This window comes from Carcharodon carcharias, chromosome 23, assembly GCF_017639515.1.
Source record: "Carcharodon carcharias isolate sCarCar2 chromosome 23, sCarCar2.pri, whole genome shotgun sequence".
NCBI classification, from domain to species: domain Eukaryota; kingdom Metazoa; phylum Chordata; class Chondrichthyes; order Lamniformes; family Lamnidae; genus Carcharodon; species Carcharodon carcharias.
Window position 1 is genome coordinate 52,015,946 of NC_054489.1, and position 12,688 is coordinate 52,028,633.

Sequence of the window (12,688 nt, forward strand, 5' to 3'; positions counted from 1 at the left end):
CTCCCACATGCCCCTACATGCTCACACACACCCCTACACACTCACACGCACCCGTACACTCATACCCATCCTACACACTCACACGCACACCCCTTCACACTCATGCACACCCCTAGACATTCACACACACTTTGACAGAATCAGACACACCCCTCCACATTCACACACACCTACACACTCATATATGCCCTTACACATTCACCTACCCCTACAAACTCACACACACCCCTACACATTCTCACACCCCCTACACACTCACACACATCCCTATACACCCACACACACCCCTACACACACACCACTACACTCTTTCATATGTCTACACACTCATACACACCTCTACATACTCACACACACCCTTACACTCCCACATACCCCTACAAACTCACCTACCCCTACAAACTTACACACACCCCTATAGATTCACACATCCCTACACACTCATACACCCCTACAAAATCACACACCCTACACACACACACACCCTACACCACTCACACACACCCCTACACACTCACACACACAACACTCCACACTCACACGCACACCCCTCCACAGTCACACATACCTACACACTCACAGGCCCCCTACACACTCACCTACCCCTACAAGCTCACACACATGTTCCTGCATACTCTTACACACCCTACATATTCACACATCCCTACACACTCACACATCAGGTACTCACTCTCAGACATCCCTACACACCCACATATACCTCTTCACACTCACACACACCTATACATTCACACACCTCTACTCACTCACTGATCCCTACACACTGACACACACCCCTACATGCTCACATATCCCTGCATGCCCACACATCCCCCCAAACTCATTTCCTTAGACAATCACACACACACACCCCTACACAGACACAGACACTGCTATATACTCACACACCCCTACACACATATCCCTGCACACTGACACACACCCCTCTGGACTCTGGACACTGGGCTTTGCGCCCTGGGCTCTGTGTACCGTGCCCTGTGGACTATGCTCTCGGTTCTGGGCATTGAACTCTGGGCTCTGGACACTGCACTGTGCAGTGGGCTCTGGATTTTGAACTCTGGGCCCAATGCTCTGTGCTCTGGACTCTGTGCTCTGTGCTCTGGGCTCTGGACACTGTGCGCTATGCACTGGATGCTGGATTCTGTGCTCTGTGCTCTGGACTCTGTGCTCTGGATGCTGGGCTCTGTGCTCTGTGCTCTGGACTCTGTGGTCTGGATGCTGGGTTCTGTGCTCTGGGCTCTGTGCACTGTGCCCTGGAGTCAATGCTCTGGGCTCTGGACATTGAACTCTGGGCTCTGGACACAATGCTTTGTGCTCTGGGCTCTGACCTCTGAGCTCTGGCAGTGATGATGAAAGCTGAAGCTTCTACTTGGAGCGTGACTCACTCTGTCTTTATGCTGTTTGCTATGTCTTTCAATCTGTTTTGTTTCTCTTAAAGAAAACTGCTGAAGTCCACACTTGTACTCATGCCGCTCTTTGGGGTCCATTATGTGATTTTCATGGCAATGCCATATTCTGATGTGTCGGGGATCCTTTGGCAGATCCAAATGCATTATGAGATGCTCTTCAACTCCTCTCAGGTAGGACTCTGAATTTTTGATTCGGGGCACTGAATATTTGCTCTAGATCTGGGATCCAAACTCTGAACTTCAGATTCTGGGCTCTAGGGTTTGCGTACTGAGCACTGGATTCTGGGCACTGGACTCTGGGCACTGGACTCTTGGCACTGGCTCTGAGCACTGGACTCTGATCACTGGATTCTGGGCACTGGACTCTGGGCACTGGATTCTGGGCACTGGACTCTGGGCACTGGATTCTGGGCACTGGACTCTGGGCACTGGGCTCTGGGCACTGGGCTCTGATCACTGGACTCTGAGCACTGGACTCTGAGCACTGGAATTTGACTACTGGACTCTTTACACTGGATTCTGAGCTTCAAACTCTGAGCTTCAGGCTCTGGGCTGTACACTCCGGGAATTCAGATCAGTTTTCTCAGTTCTAGGCTTCGGGATCTAGACTCTTACTCTGACTTTGGCCACCTAATCAATCTCAGGTTCAAAATCACAAGGGCTCTGGACAGAGTGGATAGGAAGAAACTGTTCCCATTGGTGGAAGGATCTAGAACTAGAAGACACAGATTTAAGTTAATAGCAAAAACAGCAATGGGGACATGAGGCAAAACTTCTTTACCCAGCGAGAGGTTAGGATCTGGAATGCACTGCCTGAGAGTGTGGTGGAGACTCGTTCAGTCATGACTTTCAAAAGGGAATTGAATCATTGCCTGCAAAGAAAAAATGTGCAGGCTTTCAGGGAAAAGAGGCGCGAGTGGCACCGAGTGCACTGCTCTTCTAGAGAGCCAGTATAGAAATGAGGGGCTGGATAATCTACTGTCTGTAACCGTTTTGTAATTCCATACTCCTATTCTATTTAACAGATGAGATGTGGACAGGCTCCATGAGCCTGTGTTTTTGAAATTACTCATTTACAGGATGTGGGCATCACTGACCAGGCCAGCATTTATTACCCATCCCTAATTGCCCCTTCAGAAGGTGGTGGTGAGCTGCCTTCTTGAACCGCTGCAGTCCATGTGGTGTAGGTACACACACAGTGCTGTTAGGAAGGGAGCTCCAGGATTTTGACCCAGTGACAGTGAAGGAACGGCGATATATTTCCAAGTCAGGATGGTGAGTGACTTGGAGGGGATCTTCCAGTTGGTGGTGTTCCCATCTATCTGCTGCCCTTGTCCTTCTCGATGATGGTGGTTGTTGGTTTGAAAGGTGCTGTCTAAGGGGCCTTGGTGAATTCCTGCAGTGCATCTTGTGGATGGTACACACTGCTGCTACTGTGCATCGGTGGTGGAGGGAGTAAATGTTTGTGGATGTGATGCCAATCAAGCGGGGCTGCTTTGTCCTGGATGGTGTTGAGCTTCTTAGTGTTGTGGGAGCTGCACTCATCCAGGCAAGTGGATATTATTCCATCACACTCCTGACTTGTGCCTTGTAGATGGAGGACAAGCTCTAGGGAGTCAGGAGGTGAGTTACTCATCACTAGCCTCTGACCTGCTCTTGTAGCCATAGTATTTATATGGCTAGTCCAGTTCAGTTTCTGGTCAATGGTAACACCCAGGGTGTTGATAGTGGGGGATTCAGTGATGGTAATGCCATGGAATGTCAAGGGGTGATGGTTAGGTTCTCTCTTATTGGAGGTGGTCATTGCCTGGCACTTTTGTGGCATGATTGTTACTTGCCACTACAAGCCTGGATATTGTCCAGGTCTTGCTGCATTTGGACATGGACTGCTTCAGTATCTTAGGAGTCGTGAATGGTGCTGAACATTGTGCAACCATCAGCGAACAACCCACTTCTGACCTTATGATGGAAGGGAGGCCATTGATGAAGCAGCTGAAGATGGTTGGGCTGAGGACACTACCCTGAGGAACTCCTGCAGTGATGTCCTGGAGCTGAGATGACTGACCTCCAACAACCACACCATCTTCCTTTGTACTAGGTATGACTCCAACCAGTGGAGAGTTTTCCCCCGATTCCCATTGATTCCAGTTTTGTTAGGTCTCCTTGATGCCACACTTGGTCAAATGCTGCGTTGTGTCAAGGCAGTCACTCTCACCTCACCTCGTGAGTTCAGCTCTTTTGTCCATGTTTGAACCAAGGCTGTAATGAGGTCAGAAGCTGATGACCCTGCTGGAACCCAAACTGGGCATCAGTGAGCAAGTTGTTGCTAAGCAAATGCCGCTTGATAGCACTGTTGATGACCCCTTCCATCATTTTACTGAAGATCGAGAGTAGACGGATGGGGCTGTAACTGGCTGGGTTGGATTTGTCCTGCTTTTTGTGTACAGGACATACCTGGGCAATTTTCCACATAGCCGGGTAGATGCCAGTGTTGTAGCTAGAGGCGCAGCAAGTTCTGGAGCACAGTCTTCAGCACAGTTGCTGGAATATTGTCAGGGCCCAGAGCTTTTGCAGTATTTACTGCCTTCAGCCATTTCTTGATATCACGTGGAGTGAATCGAAGTGACTGAAAACTGGCATCTGTAATGCTGGGGACCTCTGGAGGAGGCCGAGATGGATCATTCACTTGGTACTTCTGGCTGAAGGTTGTAACAAATGCTTCAGCCTTATCTTTTGCGCTGATGTGCTGGGCTCCCCTATCATTGAGGATGGGGATATTTGTGGAACCTCCTTCTCCAGTTAGTTTAAAGCAAAGTACTGTGAAAGCTGGAAATTTGAAATAAAAACAGAAAATTCTGGAAAAGCTCAGCAAGTCTGGCAGCATCTATGGAGAGAGATACAGAGCTAACATTTTGAGTCCGTATGACTCTTCAAATGATTTGGAGGAAAATGTAACTGGGCTAATTAGTAAGTTTGCAGACGACACTAAGGTTGGAGGAGTTGCAGATGGTGAAGAGGATTGTCAAAGGATACAACGGGATATAGATCGGTTGGAGACTTGGGCGGAGAAATGGCAGATGGAATTTAATCCGGACAAATTCGAGGTAATGCATTTTGGAAGGTCTAATACAGGCAGGAATTATACAATAAATGGCAGAACCCTTAAGTGCATTGACGGGCAGAGGGATCTGGGTGTACAGGTCCACAGGTCACTGAAAGTGGCAGCGCAGGTGGATAAGGTAGTCAGGAAGGCATATGGCATGCTTGCCTTCAACGGCAGGGGTATTGAGTATAAAAACTGGGAAGTCATGCAGCAGCTGTATAGAACCTTGGTTAGGCCACACTTGGAATATTGTGTGCAATTCTGGTCACCACATTACCAGAAGGATATGGAGGCGTTGGATAGGGTGCAGAGGAGGTTCACCAGGATGCTGCCTGGTCTGGAGGTTATTAGCTATGAGGAGAGGTTGGAGAAACTCGGATTGTTCTCACTAGAGCGACAGAGATTGAGGGGCGACTTGATAGAAGTTTCCAAAATTATGAGTGGCATGGACAGAGTAGATAGTCAGAAGCTTTTTCCCAGGGTGGAAGAGTCAATTACTAGGGGACATAGATTTAAGGTGAGAGGAGAAAACTATAGAGGAGATGTGCGGGGCAAGTTTTTTACGCAGAGGGTAGTGGGTGTCTGGAATTCGCTGCCAGAGGAGGTGGTGGAAGCAGGTACGATAGTGGTGTTTAAGAGGCAGCTTGACAAATACATGAATAGGATGGGAATAGAGGGATACAGACCCCGGAAGTGCAAAATGTTTTAGTTGACGGGCAATATGATCAGCGCAGGCTTGGAGGGCTGAAGGGCCTGTTCCTGTGCTGTACTGTACTTTTCTTTGTTCTTTGTTCTTTGTTCTTCAGAGCTCCTCCAGTGAGTTGTTTAATTATCCACCACCATTCACGACTGGATGTGGCAGGACTGCAGAGTTTAGATCTAATCCATTGGTTGTGGAATCGCTTAGCTCTGTCTATCACTTGCTGCTTATGCTGGACGCAAGTAGTCCTGTGTTATAGCTTCATCAGGTTGACCCCTCATTTTTAGGTATGCCTGGTGCTGCTCCTGACATGGTCTTCTGCACTCTTCATTGAACCAGGGTTGATCCCCTGGTTTGATGGTAATGGTAGAGTGGGGGATATGCCAGGCCATGAGGTTACAGATTGTGTCTGAGTACAATTCTGCTGCTGCTGATGGCCCACAGTGCCTCATGGATGCCCAGTCTTGCGTTGCTAGATCTGTTTGAAATCTATCCCATTTAGCATGATGGTAGTGCCATACAACACGACTATATAGCACTGTGCTGCCACCTCTAGTCGATGGGACAAGGCATACTCAGGAACTGTAATGGTGGTGCCTGGGACATTATCTGTAAAGTATGATTCTATGAGTATGACTGTGTCAGGCTGTTGCTCTCCCAATTTTTGCACTAGGCCCCCAGGTGTTAGTTTGGAGGACTTTACAGGATCGACAGGACAAATTGTTCTATTGTTTCTGGTGCCTCGTGGTCCGTCTGACTTGCTTGGCCATTTCAGAGGGCAGTTAAAAGCGAACCACATTGCTGTGGGTCTGGAGCCACATGTAGGCCAGACCAAAAGGATAGCAGATTTCCTTCCTTAAACTGCGTAGTGTGCTTCTTGAGTGTTGTGGGAGCTGCACTCATCCAGGCAAGTGGAGAATATCCCATCACACTCCTGACTGTGCCTTGTAGATGATTGACAGGCTTTGGGGAGTCAGGGGATGAGTTACTCACTGCAGGATTCCTAGCCTTTGACTGGCTCTTGTAGCCACAGTATTTATATGGCTAGTCCAGTTCAGTTTCTGGTCACTTGTAACCCCCAGGATGTTGATGGCGGTGGACTTGATGAAGGTAATGTCTTGCAACATCAAGGGAGATTATAAGACTCCTTCTTCTTGGAGATGGTCATACCCTGACACCTGTGTGGCACAAATGTTACTTGCCACTTATCAGCCCAAGCCTGAATATTGTCCAGGTCTTGCTGCATTTGGACATGAACTGCTTCAGTATCTGAGGAGTAATAGTACTGAACACTATGCAATCATCAGCGAACATCCCCACTTCTGACCCCGTGATAGACGGTTGCTCATTGATGAAGTAGCTTAAGATGGTTGGGCTACACAAAAAGTAGAAGCAGAAGTAGGCCATTTGGCCCTTTGAGCCTGCCTTGCCATTCAATAAGACCATGGTTGATCTGATTGTGGCCTCAACTCCACTTTCCTGTTTGCTTCCCATAATCCTTGGCTTCCTTGTTGATTAAAAATCCAACTCAGTCTTGATTCAATGACCCAGCCTCCACCTCTCTCTGGAAGAGAATGACACAGACTAACGACCCTCTGAGAGAAAAAAATTCTCTTCATCTCCGTCTTAAATGTTTCTAGACTCCCCTATAAAGGGAAATGTTTCTCAGCATCTACCCTGTCAAACGCCCTCAGGATCTTATATGTTTCAATAAGGTCACCTGTCATTCTTCTGAACTCCAATGGATATAGGCCCAATCTGCTCAGCCTCCCCTCATAAACTAACACTTTTGCCCCAGGAATCAGTTGAGTGCACTTTCTCTGAGCTGCTTCTAATGCAGTTATATCCAGTGATTAAAACTATACATAGTACTCCAGATGTGGCCTTTTTTTTATTCATTCACGGGCTGTGGGCTTCACTGGCTGGACCAGCATTTTTTGGTCATCCCTAGTGGCCCTTGAGAAGGTGGTGGTGAGCTGCTTTTTTGAACTGCTGCAGTCCATGTAGTGTAGGTACACCCACGGTGCTGTTAGGGAGGGAGTTCCAGGATTTTGACGCAGGGACAGTGAAGGAACGGTGATATATTTCCAAGTCAAGATAATGAGTGACTTCCAGGTGGTGGTGTTCCCATCTATCTGCTGCCCTTGTCCTCCTAGATGGTAGTGGTCATGGTTTTGGAAGGTACTGTATAAGGAGCCTTGTGAATTCCTGCAGTGCATCTTATACATGGTACACACTGCTGCCACTGTGCATTGGTGGTGGAGGGAATGAATGATTGTGGATGGGATGCCAATCAAGCGGGGCTGCTTTGTCCTGGATGGTGTTGAGCTTCTTGAGTGTTGTGGGAGCTACACTCATCCAGGCCACAAGCTAAGGCCCAGCAGTAGCCACACTTAACTACTTTTATTCTCGATTCCTTTTGCAATAAATGCCTCTAGGACACTACCTTGAGTAACTCATGCAGCCTCATCTTGGGCCTGAGGTGGTTGACCCCCAACAATCACAACCAACCATTTTCCTTTGTGTTAGGATTATTTCCAACCAGTGGAGAGTTCCCCACCACCCCGCTCCCCCCACCCCCCCCCCCACCCCCGCCACAGATTCCCATTGATTTCAATTTTGGTTGAGTTCCTTGATTTCATACCTGATGAAGCTGATCAAGGGCAGATGCTCTCACTTCACCTCTGGTTGGAACTCTGGAATTCAGCTCTTTTGTCCAGGTTTGGGCCGAGTGTGTAATGAGTTTGGAGCCAAGTTCCCTGTCAGAATCCAAACTGAGCATCAGTCAGCTGGTTATTGGAGAGAAATTACCACTTTACAGCACTGTCGGCAATACTTTCCATCACTTTGCTGATGATCAAGAGTAGATTGATGGCATCATAATTGATCAGATTGGATTTTTGTAGACAGGACACACCTGGGCAATTTTCCAAATTTTTGGATAGATGCCAGTTTGTAGCTGTCCTTGAACAGATTGGTGTAGCTAGCTCTGGAACAGATTGGTATAGCTAGTTCTGGAACAGATCGATGTTACTAGTTCTGGAACAGATTGGTGTAGCTAGTTCTGGAACAGATTGGTGTAGCTAGTTCTGGAACAGAATAGTGTAGCTAGTTCTGGAACAGATTGGTGTAGCTAGTTCTGGAACAGATTGGTGTAGCTAGTTCTGGAACAAATTAGTGTAGCTAGTTCTGGAACAGATTGGTGTAGCTAATTCTGGAACAGATTGGTGTAGCTAGTCCTGGAACAGATTGGTGTAGCTAGTCTTGGAACAGATTGGTGTAGCTAGTCCTGGAACAGATTGGTGTAGCTAGTTCTGGAACAGATCGATGTTACTAGTTCTGGAACAGATTGGTGTAGCTAGTTCTGGAACAGATTGGTGTAGCTAGTTCCGGAACAGATTGATGTAGCTAGTTCTGGAACAGATTAGTGTAGCTAATTCTGGAACAGATTGGTGTAGCTAGTTCTGGAACAGATTGGTGTAGCTAGTTCTGGAACAGATTGGTGTAGCTAGTTCTGGAACAGATTGGTGTAGCTAGTTCTGGAACAGATTGGTGTAGCTAGTTCTGGAACGGATTGGTGTAGCTAGTTCTGGAACGGATTGATGTAGCTAGTTCTGGAACAGATTGGTGTAGCTAGTTCTGGAACACAAGTAGAAAACAAAGATGTTGTCAGGGAGAATAGCCTTTGCTGTGTCCAGTGCCTGCAGCCATTTCTTGATATCACGTGGAGTGAATCGAATTGTCTGAAGACCGGCATCTGTGATGCTGGGACCTCTGGAGGAGGCCGAGATGGATCATTAATCTCAGCACTTCTGGCTGAAGATGGTTGCGCACATTTCAGCCTTGTTTTTTGCACTGATCACGGAATCAATGGGCAGAATTTCTAGGTGGGAATGCGGGCACGCACCTGACCCGATCGGACGCAAAATCGTGTGAGATATTTTGGTGAGCGGGCATGTGCAAATGTCAGGCGTGCACCCGCTAACAATTAAGAAGACAATTAAAGTTGTCAAAGTTCCAAATGTCCCCGATGTTTCATGGTCTGTCCAGCCTTACGGTTGGCGTTAGGTGAATCTGCCAGGCAGACCCTGCATCTTTGATGAAACCTCATTCAAGAGGAGGATGAGGTTTCTGTTATTAAATTTAAAAAAAATAAAAATCTATGGACAGAAATTTTAAAGTGTATATGTTCAGGTACCTGATTGTGAGGCTTGGACAGTTTTTTTTGTGATTTTGACATCTTTATTTCATTTTTTTTTTGAAGTCTTCGGCCCCTGAGGCAGCTCTCTGCTTTCGGGGAGCTGTCACTGCGCGCTTGCCCATGCCAGCGCTGACTTCAGCACCCACCCTCCTCCCGCCCCCATCCCGGCAGCGCCAAGCATGTCAGTGCACCCCTCACGCTGGCCGGCCGTTAATTGACCAGCCAGCGTGAAACCGTGGTCGGGGGCCGATTGCGGGTGGCAGTCCATTCCCCGGCAGCTCGCGAGCCCGCCGATCGTACCCACCCGCCAACATAAAAATCCTGCCCATAGAATTATTACAGTGGGGCAGGAGGCCATTCAACCCATCGTGTCTCTTTGGAGCCGTTCTCCCATCTTTTCCCCGTAACCCTGCACAACATCCCTTTTCAGTTAACTGTCCAATTCCCTTTTGAATGCCCCACTTGAACCCAGCTCCACCACCCTCTCCCCAGTGCGATCCAGATATTAACCACTCGCTGCGTGAAAAAGATTTTATCATGTCGCAATTGCTTCTTCTTTCTGTAGTTACTGAAGGTAAAGCCTCTCCTTCTGTCTATTGGGGTCATGTGATTGTTCTTGGAGGCTCCAACCAATCAGCCCTAAGTGCTGATAATGGGGGGCAGGTTCCAGGCTTCTTGTCAAGGACCTGGTTCAAGCATGTAGCATCTGAAAAGCTCCCTGTAATAAAGTTAATTGTTTCTTGTTGAAATCTGCTCCATCACATCATTACATTTGGCGATGAGGGTAAAATATCTCTGATGCTGCACCTCACCTTGTTAACGTGAATACATCAAACCTAAGATAAAGAAAAGACTACTCACCGGTTATACTACTCTTCATCAGAATTGATCCTTATGATGTAACCATTGGAAGACTGGAGCCAGTGTGTCAAGCGCCTCGAGTTTGATTCATAGCGGATGTAATTACCATGGAGGAGAAGCAGAAAGCCATCCTTTTGAGTGTACAAAATAAAACTATAAATCCTGGAAATCTGAAAGCAAAAAAACGCAGAAAATATAAAGCAGGTAGTAAACACACAATCTCATCCCAGCCTGAAGGCTAATTCTATAACAAAAACAAAAATACCTGGAAAAACTCAGCAGGTCTGGCAGCATCTGCGGAGAGGAACACAGTTAACATTTCGAGTCCGTATGACCCTTCAACAGAACTAAGTAAAAATAGAAAAGAGGTGAAATATAAGCTGGTTTAAGTGGGGCTGGGACAAGTAGAGCTGGATAGAGGGCCAGTGATAGGTGGAGATAACCAAAAGATGTCACAGACAAAAGGACAAAGAGGTGTTGAAGGTGGTGATATTATCTAAGGAATGTGCTAATTAAGGGTAGAAAGCAGGACAAGCAAGGTACAGATAGCCCTAGTGGGGGTGGGGTGGGGTGGGGGGAAGGGATCGAAATAGGCTAAAAGGTAGAGATAAAACAATGGATGGAAATACATTTAAAAATAATGGAAATAGGTGGGAAAAGAAAAATCTATATAAATGATTGGAAAAAGGGGGATCGGAAAGGGGGTGGGGATGGAGGAGAGAGTTCACGATCTAAAATTGTCGAACACAATATTCAGTCCAGAAGGCTGTAAAGTGCCTAGTCGGAAGATGAGGTGCCGTTCCTCCAGTTTGCGCTGGGCTTCACTGGAACAATGCAGCAGGTCAAGGACGGACACGTGGGCAAGAGAGCAGGGTGGAGTGTTGAAATGGCAAGCGACAAGGAGGTCTGGGTCATGACTGCAGACAGACCGAAGGTGTTCTGCAAAGCGGTCACCCAGTCTGTGTTTGGTCTCTCCAATGTAGAGGAAACCACATTGGGAGCAGTGAATGCAGTAGACTAAACTGAGGGAAGTGCAAGTGAAATGCTGCTTCACCTGAAAGGAGTGCCCAATTCTATGTCCTTTAATGAATTAGAGGACCTCATGAAAGCACATTTTCAGCCATAATAATGCAGCAGTTTCAATTTGATTCCGGAGTAAGGGCCCCGGAAGAGTCCATTGCAACTATCTAGTGAAGCTGAAGCAGTTGACAGAGCACTGCAACTTCAGGGACATGTTACATGAGATGCTGCAGGAGCGATTAGTTTGTGGAACTCAGGACAATGCCATTCAGCACCGTTTACTCACAGAAGTGGATATCAATTTGAAGTGTACCCCAGGAATCTCCCTCGCCAGGGAAAGCGCTGCCAGAGACTCGTAGGCTTTACAATACGTACAATATGGTGCCATTCTCCATGCTGGATGGGAACTTACTGCCAGGTGTGGTGTGAAAACCAGAGGCACAGCATCGAAGTGAGATGCAACGTCCACTGTTAGAAACACAAAAACCCTTAGTGGTAACATTTCAGCAGCAGCCCCAGGGTTAATTTGTTGTAGATCTCGGGGTGACCACGTATCGGACACCTGCAGGTTCAAGGAGGCAGAATGCCATTACTGCCATAAGAAAGTAGTTAGGCAATGCAGAGTGAAGTCGAAACAGCCCATAAAGCAGCAAACCAACGTACTAAATTGAAAAATACAGCAGAACCTGAAGCTGCCAATACTGACATCTATTTCCTGTACCATATCACCGCTGTTAAAACCGATCCTGTCACTGTCACAATCCAAGTTAATGGGAAGCCACTAACTAACTCCAGTGGTGGGAAAGTACCAACTTAAATACCTAAATGAAGGTACCCAGGCACTAAATCTGGAGCACACAATGGCTCAATTGAGGACAAACACTGCAGAATCCATACAGGTAAAGGGCATTGCCACAGTACCAGCGTCTTATAGGCAACCGATCAGCCCAGCTTCCAGGGATAATAGTGACAGGAGAAGGACCCAGTCTTCTGGGCCAAGACCAGTTACAGTAAATAACTGGTCTGAAATATTTCACCTGAGAACAGGAGGAGTTCCTGAATTGCTAAGGAAATACATCAGGGTATTTTGGGACGAATTAGGGAAGCTAAAAGTCTTTCAAGCAAAAACATATGTGGATTCTCAGGTGACACCACATTTCTTTAAGGCCAGAATTGTGTCTTATGTGTTGAAGGGGAAGGTGGATGCAGAACTGTGTCAGTTAGAAAAACTGGGCATCATCCAACCTGCCCAGTTCTCAACATGGGCAACACCCAGAGTGGTTAAGCCTGATCAAACCATACGCATTTGGGGGACTATAAATTGATGGTGAACTAGATAAGTACCCTATCCCAAGGGCAGAAGACTGATATGC

At 47.2% G+C, this 12,688-nt stretch overlaps 1 protein-coding gene across 1 annotated transcript in view; it reads left to right on the forward strand.

Annotated features, from left to right (window-relative positions):
* LOC121268977 (parathyroid hormone/parathyroid hormone-related peptide receptor-like) overlaps positions 1-12,688 on the forward strand; it is a 100,554-nt gene that overhangs the window by 76,213 nt on the left and 11,653 nt on the right. Inside the window, exon 14 of the mRNA XM_041173279.1 lies at positions 1,460-1,601. Coding sequence (XP_041029213.1) covers positions 1,460-1,601 — 142 coding nt within the window. The remainder of the gene's footprint in view (positions 1-1,459; positions 1,602-12,688) is intronic.